At 40.0% G+C, this 18,629-nt stretch overlaps 1 protein-coding gene across 3 annotated transcripts in view; it reads left to right on the top strand.

Annotated features, from left to right (window-relative positions):
• The window catches only part of LOC107188882 (putative oxidoreductase GLYR1 homolog), a 39,618-nt gene extending 21,956 nt beyond the window's left edge, over nucleotides 1-17,662 (top strand). For all 3 annotated transcript variants that reach the window (XM_015577277.1, XM_015577270.1, XM_015577286.1), the window contains 3 exons: nucleotides 15,074-15,184; nucleotides 15,391-15,835; nucleotides 16,047-17,662. In XM_015577277.1, coding sequence (XP_015432763.1) covers nucleotides 15,074-15,184; nucleotides 15,391-15,835; nucleotides 16,047-16,246 — 756 coding nt within the window. In that variant the 3' untranslated portion in view covers nucleotides 16,247-17,662. The remainder of the gene's footprint in view (nucleotides 1-15,073; nucleotides 15,185-15,390; nucleotides 15,836-16,046) is intronic.
• Nucleotides 17,663-18,629: the final 967 nt, after the last annotated feature.

The following is an 18,629-nucleotide window of genomic DNA, read 5'->3' as shown; positions in this document are numbered from 1 at the left end:
TGCGTGCTCTGAATATTACGCTGTACATTCTACTTTTAACTAATATACGGCACGGGCTTTGGTTGTTTCTTAATACTGAAGATAAAATTATAAAAATTTTAAATGCAATATTACATACACATATATTTGTGGCATACCGAGATAAGTCATGAGTCAAACTGGTTAGGTCCAGTTTGTGTAAATCTCTTAATTTTAATATTTTTAATTTTTGTGTTTTATGTATTAGCTGTGTCAGTAAGTAGTCCCCTATTTTCTTGTGAAATCCTGTACTTGTTTCAATATAATTCAAAACCCTCTGCTATATTAAACTAAAGATAGAAAAGTTATACCAAATTTAAATTTTACTGCCAGTTTATTGAAACCATAGTGGATTACTTACTGGTACACCTGATATTTTGACATTAATTTACTTTGATATTTTGATAGAAACTTACATCGTATCAGTGTATCTTCTCAGACGTTAATAATGAACTTGTTAGGCTCTAGGTCTGGGTTAGTTGATGATCAATATCGGTTCATGTCGGTTAAGAGCAACCAAAAGCAATTTTTTCGAATCTTTATAGTTCTCGTTTCTACCTGATAATCGATATCGAATCGATACCAGTCAGAAACAACCGGAAACAATTTTTAATCGTTTCAATGATCCTGTCAAAACAACTGTTACGAACTACACTGCGTGGCATAACTATAAAACCACCTTAAAATTTTCAATCCTTCTGTATTGTGGTTGAAATAGAAAGTTATCACTTTTTCTTTCCGGGGAATAGAATCTATCATTTTCTGAAGAAACATTATTTCTCAACAAGATTTCAAACATAGCATACTTGGTTCGTTTTTATTTTCACTATAATACATAAGAATTGAAACTTTTTAGGGTGGTTTTATAATTACACCACACATTGTGTAACAAACTTGCGGTCTGCCAAGCTCAAGTTGAATTCGCCTAAAAATATCTAAAATACAGTGCTCCAAGCAATTAGAAGATCCTGTATTGTTCAGCACGTCAATACGACGTATAATCCCTGACTAGTTTTTTTTACACAAATATAACCAGGTGTTAACAGGGTTATTATTGTACGGTCAAGATATCGATCTAACAAACTAATCCCTAAATTCTTTCGAATAGTGTATTTTGTTCCGCGAAATCGACGAAAATTTAGTCACCGAGTAAGAATCTTCGAGAAGCTATGAGCTGTACCTCTGCCCGTATTTTATTAATTAGACGATTTTTATCTGGCATCTTTCTGCCCTAGTAAACATTCTCGGAGCTGGCTGGCTGTCCCAGGCGAACCTTTCGAATCTTGTTTCGCAAAAGGAGAAAGAGCTCCTTTGGCACGCTCCTCTGTCTTTCTCTTTCTATCTGTTGTTCGTAGTTTGCTTTTGGCTTTAGATAGGAGCCGCGGTTTAATTGGCCAAGACTCATTACGGCTCTCAGTTAAGCCACGATCAAACATGGACGGGGATTGTTCGTCTCAAGGATAGCCGAGGTCGATTTCGGGAAAGCACGAACATCGACGAATCACCTCGATCCATTAAGAAAATTAAATATTCCTTTTCCTTGATTAAAAGAGTTGCCTTTTTCCCGCGCTTCCTGTGCACGGCTAGAGATGTTTCTTTTTCTTTTTTTCTTTTTTTTATTGTTTCCCGACTCATGGCACTAAAAGCGTGTCGTCTTTGGTGGTTAAGGCTCCATTTCCTCTTTAGCGACCGGAAAACAGTGGTGACAGTTAGGAAATTTTTCTTAGAGAAAACAATGAAGATATGGTAAAAAAGTTTGTTGGTATTTTTTATTAAAAAAATTTTTGTTTCATTATTCGTGCAGCATGGTAAATTGCAGTTGGCGATAATGTAGAAGAGTCCGAAATCAAAATTGCCTAAAGATCATTGTAATGGCTGTATTTGGTATGAGTCTTAACAAGAACATGCAAAAAAGGAAGAAATTTTATGTATATTATTGTGTATAACAAACGAATGTATGCTTCAAAATTTTCAAAAATGCCACAAGAATTTTTAAAACTGGTTACTAACTTTCTACGTTATTACGTTAGCACCACCTACAAATTTTTTTATCGTATCTTCTTTGCATTATTTAAAAAAAAATCGTAACGTATCACCTTTTTTTCGGGCTACTAAAGGTCCAAATAATCACCGGGCATAACGTATCCGCGACGATCATAAAAAGACTATGGTTTGCTGATTACATCGAATTCGAGACACCTGACTTGTTATCTTATTTGCCCGAGTCAGTTTTGTTTGCGTAGGATGAAACACAACTCGCTCGTTACCATTTGATACGTGTATTCGTATTAACAGTGTTTCGATTTGAATTCGGTACATGTGGTGCGCTCTTGGGAACGAAATGATCGAGCAACGTTCCAATAAAAATGGCGCTTGTTACAACTGTGAACGGTCTGACCTTTAGCATCGGAACAATCGACTAAACATTAAAATTTTTTAATATTCTGACAACAGGAGTTATAGACCTAGCATGACAGAAATTGTCGTTGCTTTCCAAGCATGAAATTTATAAATCACTTATCAGTGGATTGAGGATATTTATAACACTAGTAGCTTAGACAAGTGTACAAAAGACAAAGAAACGAAATTATTTTGTTTCACATTCGAGGAAACTTCTTCAGTGTTCGAATAAAGTTTCGTAAAAATGATCTATGAAAGTGTAAATCTGCATAATATGATCATTAAGAGAAAGTATTGATGTAAAAACCAACTCCTAACGATTCTTCAGGTAAAATCCTATAAGTGTGTATTTTCACGTAATCAATTTAAAAAAAATTTTCATAAGAAAAAACGAAATCCGTACACCTATCACTATAATACCTTGTACACAGTTAAAAACGACGTTTAGTTAAGTTTAAATGATATTTTAGCTCGCGGAGTTCATTCTTGTTGGAGTTATTAAAGGTTTGTGTCTTGGAATAGTAATTGGAAACCGCCTACACTGTATGTTGGCACCTTGTTTCCGCAACCAGATAATGCTGAGAATAAATTTTCTTACGTATACTGTTTACCTTTTACTATGTCCCCGTTTAAACAATTCTGTGCATACAGTTAACACTGAAATTCCAAAATGACTTCTCCAACAATGATTTTTTCGATCCAAACTTTCGTTTACATATTTCGTGTCTGACTTTTTGTATTCTAGATAACTTTTTTAAAATTCCTAAAAATATATTGCAACAAAGTTCATTCTCTCGTAGTTCATCTGAAAGATAATTAGTGACTGATTTTTACTGGAATACTCTTATAACCCTTAACTCATCAAGTGGAAATCTTGTTACATAACTTGCATTCTCATGTAAGAAAACGTCGAAATAAATAAGCATTTCCTTCAGCGTCTATAGAATAAAAATAAAATATTGCAGAAATATTCATGGCGTTTTTTTAGACTCCACGAGACCAGTTAAGGGTTAAACGTGAGCATATTGGAAATATGATTACACTCCCGCGCATTTCAACGAGGATCTCTCGATATCGAAGACCAGGCGCCATTAGTTTCGCCTGAAATCTTACGAGCATCGTTCTATTATCGGGTCCCATCAATCTAGAATGCGCCAGCCGCGGTTTTCACTCGACGACTATATTTGTCCGGCGTGGAACCATTATTTGCACAGCCACGAAAAACAGTTCGAAATCGTGCCAACTACGCTCGACCAAGAGGGTAGCGATAGTTGCTTGCTAATGGATGCCATCGTTAACGCCTGAATACGAACTGAAAGTGATCCAATAAAGCTTCTACTCCTACTTTATCATCAGACTTATACACGTATATTCATATTGGGGAGAAGCGACCTTGAGACGTGAGGTTGCTGAACGTGACATAGAATAAGAAATATGTACTTGATATATCGAGAAGAGGAGGTATGGCAATTTATACAAAAAACCAACCTTGGTCACTAATCAACACTTTTGCTTACGGTATTCCCGTTGACGTGGTATATTTTTTGCGTGAACCATTCTTCCCATAACCTTCACCCTGGGACGACTGGAATAGGCTGATCGAGATAATTGGTTAGAAAATAGTAATTCGAGTGAAATGTAGACAGTGTTTGTTTATTGTTATTCACGTCTGAAAAAGTTGATATTTAGGAATCAGTTCTGATTTTTTTTTAGAGAGAATATTCATTAAAAAAACATTACAAATGGTTAGGTGTGTGACCAGTGACCGTAAACGGTGATAGTAGTGACATTGAGAAAATAGTAACAGAAAACAGCAGCGTGAAAGATAACGAAGAGGACGATAACTCTTCCCTGATCAGTGGCAGTAATGCAATAGATGATAAAAATTGTTATTTGGAATTCCGCTGCGAAAATAAACGAAAGAGCGATAAAAATATTTTTATTGTCGAGTAAAGTGACAGTACATTTTTTTTTAAACGTTTTTCAAACAAGAATACGAATAGCTCGGGTGAGCTGAACGAGCTACAAGACATTAGTCCTCGAAAAGTCGCTGTCTTACGTACCTCTAAAGATCCATTTGTCAATCGATCGTACATACAAGCCCGAGGAGACGTCAATTATGAATGCCCTTTAGCTTCCTGTGTATGTACAAACGAGGTGGTACGAGTCCCAGTAATGTCGTTTCGAGCTAAAAATTACATGATCACCTGTACACAATCGGTGTTCGAATTAGAACAGTAAATGGAATTATTCCATTACTCTTGGCTGGTTGGGTCGTTTATGCAGGTTGGACCAGCTACATAGGATCACCTGGATATCTGCCTCATTTACTGTTGTGTGAAAAAACTTCGCAGAGCAAAATTGCTCTATTTCAAAGGGCTCCTGTAACACACTTTCGTATCCAAATGTGAACATTAGCTGTAAATCTTTAAGAAATTTTCAATTATCTCCTGACGTAAATAAATAAGACTGTTGAATTTGTTTTCCCCCACTCTCCAAAAGTATATATAAAAAAATATACACAGTTCCATTTTCTTTTTAAAAATACTAATGACCTTGAAATGTAAAAAAATGACCTTTAGAAAAAATTCTTTTCGTCATTGTATGTGCAGCTTGAAATAGGACAAGTTTATCCTGAGAAATTTTTCCACATAAAAGTAAAATAAGATATTTAGATGATCCCATTTAGCTGATCCACCCTGCGTATCGCAAGGATAAAGAATAAATGAATTCTCGATCGAAAACGAAAGTTGGATGTTTGTCAACACAATCGGGTTATCGGTCTGTTATCCACCGAAAATTGGTGATAGAATGGGATTTCCATTAGAGTAATGAAAACGAAGCGACAGATTGCACCTGTAAATCACTTGTTCAAACTCTGTTCACGTGTACGGTCGTATATTGGTGACGACCTTGGGATTTAGCTTCGACAGTCGCTACAGTTCGTGTCGTTTAGGTTTTGAATACCGTGGCGGAATGCGCATAATAGCGAATTTTCCGCGCGTCACACGTGAACGAGAAAGACCAAGAGCGTGGAGAGAGAGGTGAGAAAGAGAGAATACTGTAATTTAGTCGTTAGAGAACGGTCTTCGTCTCTGGCTTTCAACGACCAATCCCATGTTTACGAGTTCGCCTGCCGTCAGGCCTGTGTAAGTGCAACGTGGGTCGTCAGGGGTTATGATCGATCTGGATGGGACAGAAATTTCAAAGCCTGTTTACCTGGAATTGTCTGAAACAAAGTCGTCGATTCGTCCTGGGTATATGGACGTGTACACTCGTCAGAACGAATGGAATATCAAAATGACGATTAACTCTTACGAATACTAATTAAAAATAAATTCCAAAATGAAGCAAGTGTGGACGCAGATCTTTTATTACTTCTATTGACTTTGACCGTCAGGTTTTTTTCTTGTTTACGGTCACAGTTGTTTTTACGTAGTAACGTGCATATGTCGTAATAAAGATGTGGTTACTAGTGTGATATCTGGAGTATCGAGTCAGCTGTTACAGTTCTATCTTCGAGTGCAGAAATGGGAAAACTTATTATTTAAATAGAGTTTCGAATAACGAATAAAAAAGTACTTCGTCATTTTTAATCGTTTAAACGTGGAGATTTCAATGTTTATGATAAAATAATTAATCTTGCACACGTCTGAAAAGAGGCTAACAATCAAAATGTACAGAAATGCGTATCCAAATTATTAACAGCCCTTTAAACGTATATTCAAGCAATTAATCGATTTTCTCTATAATGAATAATTCCTATCGGTCCAATTCGACCATACGCCGCACTAATTAGCGCGCAACATTAAATATACAAAGTCTTCGATTGGACTTCTCCGAACGGTAGTGCCAGGCTCAAAACAGTCATGGATAATGTGAAGGCGGTCGTAAAACCGTTTCCGTCACAAATAACACGTTTCGTGGCGGAATCGTATATATACGGGCTCGAATCAACGATAACAAAAATATACGTGGCGGTACTACCGTTCTATGGACACTTTCCGCTTGCGCGCACGGATACGCTTGATAAGCCCTCCAGCTCCCTCCCCCCACCACCCCCTCCTTTGTGTCTTTCGACATCGAATTTCACCTCGCGGCTCGTCTCGTAAGCTGGATTTAGTAACGTTGCAAAACATTCGCGGCTCTATGGCCTTATCGCGAACTTTTTATCGAGGCGTAGAGCTAGTTTGGCGAATGACTGATCGAATTACTCCCCTCCAGCGGCTGAAACCGGAATCAAACAAAGAGGGAGGGGCACCGTCGAAACCACACACACAGACACGGTTTTCGCGATTTCTTACGAAACTGGCGTCGACTGGCAGTAAACGAGATTCCATTCGACCTTGATCGGGCAAACTTCTCTTCCCTGTAAGGTCGCGTCGAAGGCCACGAAAATTCAATTTTCCCCCTTTCTCTGGTACGGTTTCTATGTATGCGTCGGTCATGGCCAAGGGGGAGCAGCCGTGAGGGTATATAAGACCATCCGCGCGGTCCTCCTCTAATCCATTATGTCCGTCAGCCACTTCCCGGTCCCCCGATCCTTTCAAGGTTGAAAAAGGTGCATAATCCTTCGTGCGCGTCCGTCGTGCAAGGAGGCTCCAGCGAGAGACGCCCCGGAACAACGGCGTCGAATCGATTCCCGCGATGTTTTTCCAGTCGGAGGTTCGACGACGACGTCTTCGGTTCAGTATTAATTATTGAACGAAACGGAAATGGGGAATGTGAAACGGACGGGGAATTATCGACTAACAGGTGTTGCGTAACAGCCAGCGTTAAGTAGAACGGAGGAAAGAAGGAATCCTTCTAAAAGAAACACTTTAAGAAGATTGATAACAGTTGCGCAGCTTTTACAAATTGTATTTCATCGTGTACAGCGGATTTAGCGCGGATAAGTTCATCCTGTTTGCGAGGGGTAACTGGAAATTGAATTACCGAATTTAACGCTTTTGAGTGCACACATCCTAGAAGTTCTTGGAAGTGCAGGTGGGGCACAAGTGACCCCGAATGATTTAAAACTCGAAGAATCTTCTAAACTATGGAGTTTTCGAAAAAAATTGTAGAAGCATTTTCAGATGTTTTAGGTTTGTACTTTTGGGTAGAATAGTGGAGATTAATAAAAAAAATTGAAGTAATGGAAAAAGGGGTTTAAAGAGGGGATATACAGTGAATGTTTGATTAACGCTCGACGGGATCGTTTTCGAGCAGTTATCGAAAAGGGACACCATTTCTGCACTTCATTAACTGCATTTCAAGCCGAGCCTCCAGTGTGAAACATCACAGTAGTTGGAATGAAGAAAAAGTATTTAACGAAGAGATCCTTCCGAGCAGTTATCAAGAATTTACTTTATTCAAAAATCAAGGTTCCTCAGGCCTTTTTCTAAGAATGTACAACATAAAGTACAATGATTAGAATACAATTCTAAAAAGCTGTAAAAAAGAGAACTGATAATCGAATAAAACTTGCATTCAGCCAGAATTAAAACATGATTTTGATTACTGAATTGAACCAAATGAAATAAAAGCATTACAAACAGAAATGTAAACGACACCTGACAAACAGGTATCATTATTCAAAGGAAGGCTTGTTAAGAGATCGACGAACCAATCGCACAATTCTCAATAGGTAACATCAAACGCAATCAAATATGTACAACCGCTGTATTCCATGAAAAACCATCGACCCCGGCCCGCCAATAATTGCTGAATTTGCAATTCTGGGTCGATCCAACCATTCAGTTATCCCCCCATTCGAGTATTCTCGAGTCTGTAAGAATGGTTTATTAATCGGCAAACAATTCTAAAGATACCTTCGTCCGCAGCGTTACGTAACGCCACGTTGGCACGCCGTTTTCAGGAGGGTCGAAGACGCAAGACGGGGTAGTACCGAATACAGAAGACGCCAGGGGGTGGGGTAGCTATTTGAAAGGACACTGCGTGTTCATCTTGCCCTCGAAACTGCTAGGGCACACGAATATTCATAAAAATCATCCATCCAAAAATCGAAAATAAATCAAAAAATTCCTATCGAATATGAAGGAAATAACAAAAGATATATCTTTCCCAAGTTTCGTTAGAAAGGGAACGTTGTTGGTTCGTATGTTTCGCGTGGTATTGCCTTTCTTTATTGCGTAATATCGTATATAGAGTCGCCGGCTGGAAGGAAGCGTGTTCTCCCAGTATTCGAGTTGAAACGGAACCAGCAGCGATGTAAGAAAGGAAAGGCCTCAGCGGTTCGTGGCGGCCCGATAAAGCGTTGGTTGCCAGTTGCTAGCGAAAGAGGGTCGGCGAGGGACAGGTTGGGAAGGGAGAGTAGGAGAAGGCGCAAAGAAACCGACGGGTTGGAAAGAGAGGCAGGGTCGAGCGTCAGGAGTGGGGGGACAGACGTGAGTAGAGCTCGATCAGCTGGGAACGGTGCGACGTTGTCGCATTTCGTCGCGTGACCCCCGACTGACGACCGTTTCTCCGCGCGGTGGATCAATATTACCGAGATCCGGCAACCGAGCGCGCCACTATCCGACTCTCTTTATTTATACGTGTCGGTTCAGACAGCGCAGGCCCGGCTCCTCCGTTCACGATCCTTCCTTTGCTTGCTTTTGTCCTTCGTCGCCTTCCGTTCCCTTGGCCTTTGCCGTCGGCGGCTCCGCCGGCGATTCTGATATTTTTGAAAGGTTAATTGTCCCACGGACACAGAAATTTCGGCACCGACAATGCCAGGACAAACGTTACGCGTCGCCGACCGGATCCAAGGGAATCACGGACTCCTACGTAGAGAATCAGTCTGGTCACCGCGTGTACAAATATTTTTAGGCCGACGTATATAGACATCCCTCGAATAATCAGGGACGTATATATGAATTCCATCGCCAAGAGCACAACGGGTGACTCGCCGTTTGAACTAGTACCGTTTAATGTCCCTCGACCCCTTTCCCTGTCGTTTAGTATTTAATCCTGGAAAAGACCGATGGGGTCAGCAAACGGTGTGATGGTCAATTGTAGGATAATTCGTGGCGAAATGTAGATCGTTTGGCCGTACGAGGTTCGGTTCTGACATTTTATGGAAGGCCGTTCCGCGACTGGTCGCCGAACGACCACAGACGTTCCAATATTTGTCGTTCGTTCAAAATGCAGTACAGGAGATTTTATGGCATGGTCGTATATTTCGTGTTACGATCGTCGCAAACGCAAGTTGCATCGGACAGTTCTATTATTCGTTATACGATAATGTAAGTTATTTGTGGATCCTATTTAGAAGATTCCGTGTGACCCACCTGTTAGGAAAAATATTTCAAAATTTTTAAATTTCTCTTCATCTAAGATGGACTGATGTTTAAGAATTGATTTTGGCTTACTAAGTAAGAAGATTGTTATTTGGAGTGCCCAAGTGAAAATAATCGGGAAAACCGTGAAGACAGTTTTATTACTGAGTCAGATAGAGACAGTTATGTCCGTGCCAAGAATCACGTTATCGTGATGAAAGTATCGTTTCAATATCTGCTACCTGTATATTTTAAAATCTAAAAAATTCGAGTGTTTTCTTGTTATAGATCTCAATCTAGAGGAAACGTAATCCAAGTTGGATGAGGTTGCTATTTATCTAAGATTAATTCCGTCCGTGATTTCTGGAACCATTGAGCACGTACGAAGTTTAAAATAAACTCGCCGAATACTATATCACGGCACAGCTTTCGGAAGAATTTCCGGTATGAGTGTACTGCACGGGGCAAAAGAGAGTAGCTAATTATTTCCCTGCTAAATGTGCCCTTCTTCCACTTTGCTTTACCCGTCCTCTCGTCTCGCGCTCGTTTCTCGCCCAGGGTCGCATCAGCAGTTTGGTCAAATGATATGTTAGCGTCGAGTTTCTGCTCCCCCCCCCCTTCCTCCGGTCTGCTAATAATAATCGATACAGGACGTCTGGGGGACACCAGAAATGTTACTCATTGTAAGAAAAATCAGTATTTCTTCACGGTACGTCTGATAAAATACTGGGAGTGATTCGTGGGAGATGATTATGTATACAGTGAATCCGCGATGAGTGTTCGAAGGCTCCTCTAAAATGTACATGCAGTCTTTCGTCTGAATTAGCTACTAGCATTATCTTTTCGAGGCTTCAGACCCACGTGTCCTGTGACACAGGCAAGATCCCCTTATTAAGGGTCTAATAATTAGACTCCAATATCACCACCATCGTCTCTACCAAGGGTATATACAAGAACGTTTCAGTTTATTCCAAGCATGTCCTTGTAGCAATGATACAACGTTCGTCACAAAGTTACCCAATGTGTATATACATTTCTGGAGACCTGTTTCTGAAATCGCCTCGGAAACCCCCGTCGTTATACTTGTTCGGGCAACCACAACATTACCGTAACGGGGAATTTTAAGATGTAGCAATAGAAACTGGACGAAGTCAAGTGAATACTGCGAATGGTTACCGTGGTTCATCCTTGGAATTCCAAGGGTGTCGCGGTTCCGTGTTCCGATAAATCGCTCCTTTCCTCCTGAATTACCACGCTGCCGGTGCTGTCGTCTCATTTCCGGATTACTCACCGTCGACGGACTTAACAATCGCGCGAACTCGACGATCAGAAACTCTTCGTATTATTAAACGGTTTCCGCGCGTTCGCTGTGAGCCGTAAAGGTCGATATACTCCGGCCCCTTTCTACCTCGACTCGCCACACGATTCTACATCCGCCACCTCTGCAACTAGCAACACTGGCACATCGATCCCCCGATGCATGCTCGTTTTTTTATCCTCGCCTATCAACACGTGTACACGTGGAGCTTTCCGGGTGTCCCAATTTCTTTTTTTTTTTTTTTTTTTGCAAAAAAGGGAACACTCCTCGGTGATACGAGCGACAGCACCAGAGTTAAATTAGGATTCCCACGCGCCTGCAGAGTCGAGCCGTGGGCACATATCGAGGATAAAAAGAACTCCAGAAGTGCAACGGATGTCGCGCGACACTGTTCATTCGTAAATCAAATTTCAGTCGCAGAATCTAACCTAAAAATAAAAATGTTTACTTCCTCGAAAAATGTTGAGAATCTCGATGCCGTTATTTCAGGCACTTTGTATCCTTCTCGTTTTTAATGCTTTGTGTACGAAACGCGAACATTTTGCTCCGGCTGCCGTCTTCAACGAAACACAAACCTGACGGTTCCACTTTTCAGCGTGTGCAGTCAACCCACCCACGTGTTACGTGGGTTTAGAAATGCCTCGCACATGGCGTGGAATAGAGAATGCCTTCCTGTCTATATACGGTTACGCATGGGGCACATTGTTATTACCTAAAACGCGGGACCGTGCGTTCCAGTGACGCAAAGGTGAACATTATCCGTGTTATTCAAGTACTGTCTGGTGTGGGTTATGGACCTCGATGTAATGGGATGTGTTAATACGTTCATAAACGTGAATCCCGGTGCATGGATATGTTTTCGACGGAAAAGTTTTGAAAGACTTGAAAGTATTGCATATCTACATCTACACCTGAAACACTCCAAAACATTCACCTAGCAACAGTTTCGTGAAGAGCGGGACGCATATTGGATGCAGCCAGAATGAAATTGTGTCCCGTATATGTATATATAGATGGTTGTGTGTTCGTCCCTGGAAACCGTTGAATTTCTTCCCTCGCTGGAAGCCTCACAATTCGACTAAGTTGGTTCAAGGTCACTCCTCGTTGGGTACGCTCTGTCACATTTGCATCGAATTTATTTCGTTACGAACTCTCGTTCCGTTTCAACAAACAAATCAAACGATATTGAGTTTACCTTGTATTCGAAGCATTACCCAACTATACCCTGGACACATTATCCAACCGTTATTCTTCAAACTGCGCCCTCTACGCGTGCACTCTCTGTATAACGAATGTTATTCTCTTTTGTCTCTGCAATAATTTTGTCATAGCCCTGGTTCTGTGCTGGTTGTGTTACAGTGTAAAGTTATTTTAATTCGGTTAAAATTAATTAATATATTATCGAGTTTTAATGTTAATTGCAATTTTATTACGGAGACATTGTTGTTACATTCTGGCTTCTTTGCAATTTGAATGATGTCGCAACGTGGACGTGGCAACGATGCTCGGTATCAGAGATCTCGAGGACACCATCATTTCGCGTTGGATCCCTGTGTACCACACAAAAAGAATGGAAGGAAAAGGGAGGTTTCTTGTCCGTTGATCTCTTGCACGTCTCTTTTTCTATATGACACTTATATTGAGTTCCCCTTCATCCGTTCCGTATCGTCTGAAAACGAGGATTGCCTGCGCGTAAGATCGACGTGTTTGCTAAATGATACACTGAAACATTTAGTCTCTACCATTAATACGTTCACTGTAAAAAAATCTCTATTTTTTATGTTATTACTTTATCTGTCTATAAACAGTAGTAACAATTAAGACTGCGAATGTTTATGCAGATTCATATTTGTAGAAGTAAAGTTTCAAAAATAGGGTCAGTGTGACATTACTCGATTTGTATATTAAAGGTTTTTTTTACTGAATTCAAAGGAAATTCGGAAAAATGTTAATTGTGATACTAATATCTGTGTACAATATTCAGAATGTAGTTTCTTTTGTTCCTGACTGTACGTGTTGTACTTATACATCAAATGAGTCATGTTTCATTGAACTTTCATTTCACGCTAGAAAGATGCTTTTCATAAATTATTCATTGTAAAAGGACGAACATCTGGAATTTCAAAATTAAATTGTGTCTATAACTGTTTCACGTCTGGCCATAATCACAAAGTATGAAAGTTTAAATGTAGTTCCAAAGTAGCCAGGACCGTTGAATATGAGACCATAAAAAAGAATTACTTCGACTCACGTGTTAAAGGAAGAGAATGGTATTCGCAGCAGGAAATTCTCATTTGAAATTCATTCGGAATAGTTGGCATCGCAGTGTGTTTCTAGTAACACGATACATTGACCGGTTTAATTTTTTAGATGACCGTTGTATCACATTTCTTTTTCCGCCATCTGTGCATTAATGATAAAACACAACTACGAACGAATGGGAGTCCCGTGTTTGTCGAAATAAATTGAACGTGCAAAATAATACAGGTCAGGAATACGATCGATGTTACACTTCCTGCTCGATTACCCTTGCGCACGTGCAGCGGAACAATAGAAGACGAAGCAAATCAATTATTATATTCGTTTCCGGTTGTCTTGCTTCACGCCTGTTTGATAGTCGAATGCGTTCGGAAGTCTGTGCGTTGCTTGTAAACACAAAAATGGAGCCAATCGTATCGTTACTGTCTGCTTACTAAGATAAACGTTTGTTTGTTGACCGAAACAATGCAGCCTACTTTGTCCTCGTTTGTTTCTTTGTTGACCACACGCTTAACTGGCTTGTTAATTCATCACAATTAAGTAGTAAAGTGTGCACAGTTAATATGTACGTTGCAGTTGTCTATCAATATTTCAAGTTCATAAATTATTTTATTGAAGACAAAAATTGTTTCAATTAAGGGATTTATCAAGATAAAAGTGAAATGAGATTCTTAATAATTATGGTTACAATTTACGTTTTGTACGCTGCAATATATTATAAATGTTTAAAATCCACTGTTTCGTAATATCGTAAATATGACCCCTTCTGAATAGCTTGTCTTTATAATCGATTATATAATATTTCAGTAGCAAACTGTAAAAGTTGATGGGATTTTGATTCAGTATCTTATCGAATAGTCGTAAATCTTACAATTGTTTACGTACCTGTTCATAACGTACAAATTATGTTACAAATGACGCCATTACACATTTGTCAAATACCGTATCGATTTTACTCGTGTCTGGGAGTGAATCAGTCTCGAAATTGGAACTAGTGCACCACCAGATGGAGGTTACCGTTGAAATTGTACAAAATTGCTGATTCTCCAATGTTCTGCATTTCGTTTTGAGGTTCTCATTTTCTATACGTTCGTCGAATATAGTATTTAAACCTTGTATATAGATCACGAAGACCCTACATTCTTGTAAATTTCTTCGTCATACCTACGCTAACAGTTCCCGTCCGTTTATCGCGTCGTTTTTAATTAATCAGCAACGATGGAAGTTTCTAGAAAGCCATCGAATTTCATCGTGCCGTCATAAATAAAGTAGAACAAATTATGGGTCCTTTCAACCGAATTGGACATTTAGGTACACTTTTCGACAGTAAAATGTGGGGAATATCTTTAGATGATACAATGGCGTCGTTTGCTGATGTGGCAAGCGAGCCTGAAAACGTTTGGCGTTCAGACCGTTGGGACAGAGCGTACGTGAGGAAAATGGCGACGCACATGGCGAGTGGCGCGTCGTGGCGACATCTGTGGGCGACATCATCCTCGGATGTTTGCTTACGCTTTCGAATCGTACCGTATGGTGTCGCCACAATGCCGAAACGGAACCTGTCAGGGCCGTAATAATATTCGCCCTGAAAAAATAGAACACGAAATAAGGTCACAATTCCTTTATTTCTTCTTTCCCAGTTTTGTTTTACTAAATAAACATGAGCTATTAAGCAACTGGAATAAATATTATTCTAATAACATAAGCTCTGAAAATGTTCTTGTACATGAACTCCAGATGTGACAACGAATAATGAATTACTAATTACCGCATTTAACAGTTAAACATTTTATGCTAACTATTTGTTTTTTCATTACAGTGTGCAGACTTTGTGAAAGCAGGGGCAGAGCAGGGCTTAACGCCATCCGATGTTGTGCTCGCTGCTGATATTACATTCTCTTGCGTGGCTGATCCTCAAGCTGCCAAAGATGTAAGTAGTAGTAAAATATTAATTTTGAACTACTTTCCTTGTATGCAAACTGTGTCACCTAATTCTTGACACCGTCAGTAGACGAGATTCACTAGAAAAATGAATTATTAGACGTTTTGCATACAGCGAGCGCAAGTGTTTCAAAAATGCCTAACGATTCAAACTTCGACATAAAAATTATAAAACAATATGAATGTTTCTTATAGATGGTCTTCGGAAACTGTGGGGTTCTCACGGAAATATCTCCGGAGAAAGGATACGTGGAGATGACTGGTATAGACGCGGAGACGTCGCAAGATATCGCCGAAGCGATAACAGCAAAAGGTGGACGTTACTTGGAGGCCCAAGTACAGGGTAGCAAAACACAAGCGCAAGAGGGTACTCTGGTGATCCTCGCAGCCGGGGATCGAACGTTGTTCGACGATTGTCAGTCTTGCTTCGAAGCGATGGGCAAGAACAGTTTCTATCTTGGCGAGGTGGGCAACGCTTCCAAAATGAACCTCGTGCTACAATTGATGGCCGGTGTGACTCTGGCCGGTTTGGCTGAGAGCATGGCACTCGCAGATCGGGCCGGTCTTCAACAGAAAGACGTGCTGGAAGTTCTGGAGTTGACATCATTGGCTTGTCCTGCAATTCTTGATAAAGGGAAAGGTATCATATCATTTCATCTTCACAAACTTAACTGATCAACTCCATCTTCTGTCACATTCTCCAGCTTAGTACCCTTCTATAAATTTAATTATACCTGCATCTGACTCATCATCTATAATTTCGATTTTATAGGAGTTAATCAGATCGACCATTAAGAGTCTCGATTAAATATGTTGGTTGAACGATATACATAACCTCATCTAATTTTCAGCCATTATCGAAGGCGGCTTCCCGACGCAGTTACCACTGCAGCACATGCAAAAAGACTTAAGACTGTCTTTAGGTATGAGCGACCAATTGGAGCAACCGTTGCCGCTAGCCGCCGCAGCAAACGAAGTCTACAAGCACGCTAAACGCCTTGGTTACGGAGAACACGATGCCTCCGCTGTTTACATCAGAGCTAGGTTCTAACGGAGCATGCATCGTCGAGCTTTCGCTAATACCATATTTATTGCAATATCTAACGTTGTTTCCCGTCGCTACCAGAGAAGAGTAGTGCGCTATTTGCCGAAGAATAGCGGGATCACTATCGGACAGCTCAAAGAAACGGCACCGCCGCGACGTTTGTTTAATCGTCACGGGATTGTTGAATAAGAATGTTCTGTTATTGCTGAGAGGAACCAGAATCAAATTCAATGCATCCAAGCGCATAACGGAAAACTTCATGCACACAGATCGATGAATGTATAAATGTACTTGTACGTTTTTTTACACGCTTTTTTTTGGCAAGAAGACTTTTTTTGTGGATACAACAACATGGTTTTTTTCTTGTTTTTTCTCTCTCTCTCTTTTCGTTTTAAATATATGGCGACTACTTTTCTCGAGAACAGCGTGGGTTATGATAGCCGATCTCTCGAGTCGCATCCCGACTTCGATCCCGTAAAATGCGCGCACCCCTCACTTGAAAACGTGAGAGACTTGGGACGTGTCGAAAATGTGCCTTACGATACTCGTTCAAAGCAAGGCTTTCTTTCTTTCACTGTTCTTTTCTTCGGTTTCTTTTTTTTTTTGCTTCGAAAGGCCGCTGTGAATAATTTTATTATTTGTGAATAATATAATTAAATGAATTTGATGTATAGAATGATAATTAACGGGACGACGCATAGGAAACTATTGTTACGAAAAAAAGAATGGTAGAGATAAATTCTACGAGTTTATTGGTGCAATCATAAGATGTAATTCACCGAGACAAGGTTCTCAATTTTATAAGAAAAAATGTTGGCGGTATTTTAGAAACGTCCGTTCAATCGAGTAACCGACTATATTGCATGATAAGAGTTTTCCACTTTTTCCTATTCACGTAGCCATTGTTCCACTATCCAAGATATTAGCACTGCAATTTTGATTTAAATTTTTTTACTCATATCTTGCGTAATTACAGACAGTAAGCTTTAATCAATTTTAACCAGTATACTTTGCAATTTTTCATTATGTTACTCGTCCAAGGACACTTCTGATATATCGCCGTAAAGGTTACATTTTTTTGGCAATTGGAACCGTTTTTGCGTCAAGCGCGGCTTCGGCTCTTTGGTTTCATCGACGTGGCTCTGGACAAAACAAGCCGAGAAACAGCGCGGAATTATTCTACCTTGGTAGCATTGCAAAGCTGAGAGGATATAGAACAAGTATCGAGCGTTAATTAATATATATATATGTATGTTACTATATATAGAGGCTTTTGGACTCAATGAATGTCCCTTTAATTATTATTATTATTAGTAAGATATATTCCCTCACAAAGATTTGAATCAAATGATGGTATGGGGGTGGTGTCTAGTTACAAACCGACCAAAACTCTTAACATAATACTACATTTTTTTATTTCGTCTCGGGGATTAATGGGATACATATGATGATTTTACTTTCGAAATTTCATACGTGATTACAGATTTCACATTAATCGAACTTTTACGGGTTAACATGGAAGAAGTAAATGCTCGCGATACGAAAATCGATTTTTCTAACCAATTATCATAATTGGAGGTATCGCGCGTGTTCGATCGAACATGGACGGTATCGAGACGGTTCTCGGGAACGATATCCACGATAAAACGTTGCCTCTGTTCTCTCGCGGCGTGCAGAAAGTTACACGAGTATCGCACGAAAAATAAAAAAAAGAAGGGAATCTTCTTGACGAGGATGGATGATGAGGAGCTACCAGGCATTTCCGTTTTCCCAGAACGGCGGCGCACGGCAGCCTCACACGGGAGGGCGACACACGCGACGAAGTCGAGGGCGACCGATAGGTTGTGCGAGTTTGTGCGCAAACAGATTTAATCGCGAGCCGATCGCACGAGTTTGCCTTTCGTCGAGGACGAGAGAATCGATCACTCACCTCTTTAACATTATCACGCATGATCCACAATGGTTGGGGCAGAACTTTCTTATTCGACGACAGGGGTAAATATTTTTCTACCGTTCAGTGTCGATTTTGACGTTCACCGGAAGTGATAATAACGGTAAAGAATGATTTTAATGATAAATCGATCCACTGCAAAGAAAAAAAAAAAGGAATACGTTCAATCCAATTACTTTTTCTCGATGCATAAAGGGAAACTCGTGTGTCGTTCGTTTATTATGGACTCTCAGGTGCGTGGGAAATCACGTGCCGCATAGCTGTAAACAGTGGCTAGGCGCCCATATCACATAATGTATATGTAATTAGACTATCGATAGTTTTTAATGTTACAATGATACATTGTATCATCTACAAGATGAACCAGGAATGATGGAAATAGAAAATAGTAAATATTCTACAGCAAAACATAAAGAAAAAAAAAATATATATATATAT

This window comes from Dufourea novaeangliae, unplaced genomic scaffold (assembly GCF_001272555.1).
Source record: "Dufourea novaeangliae isolate 0120121106 unplaced genomic scaffold, ASM127255v1 scaffold16, whole genome shotgun sequence".
In the NCBI taxonomy this organism is placed as follows: Eukaryota; Metazoa; Arthropoda; class Insecta; order Hymenoptera; family Halictidae; genus Dufourea; species Dufourea novaeangliae.
The sequence above is the reverse complement of the archived record's forward strand: the minus strand, read 5'-3'. Positions and strand labels throughout refer to the sequence as shown.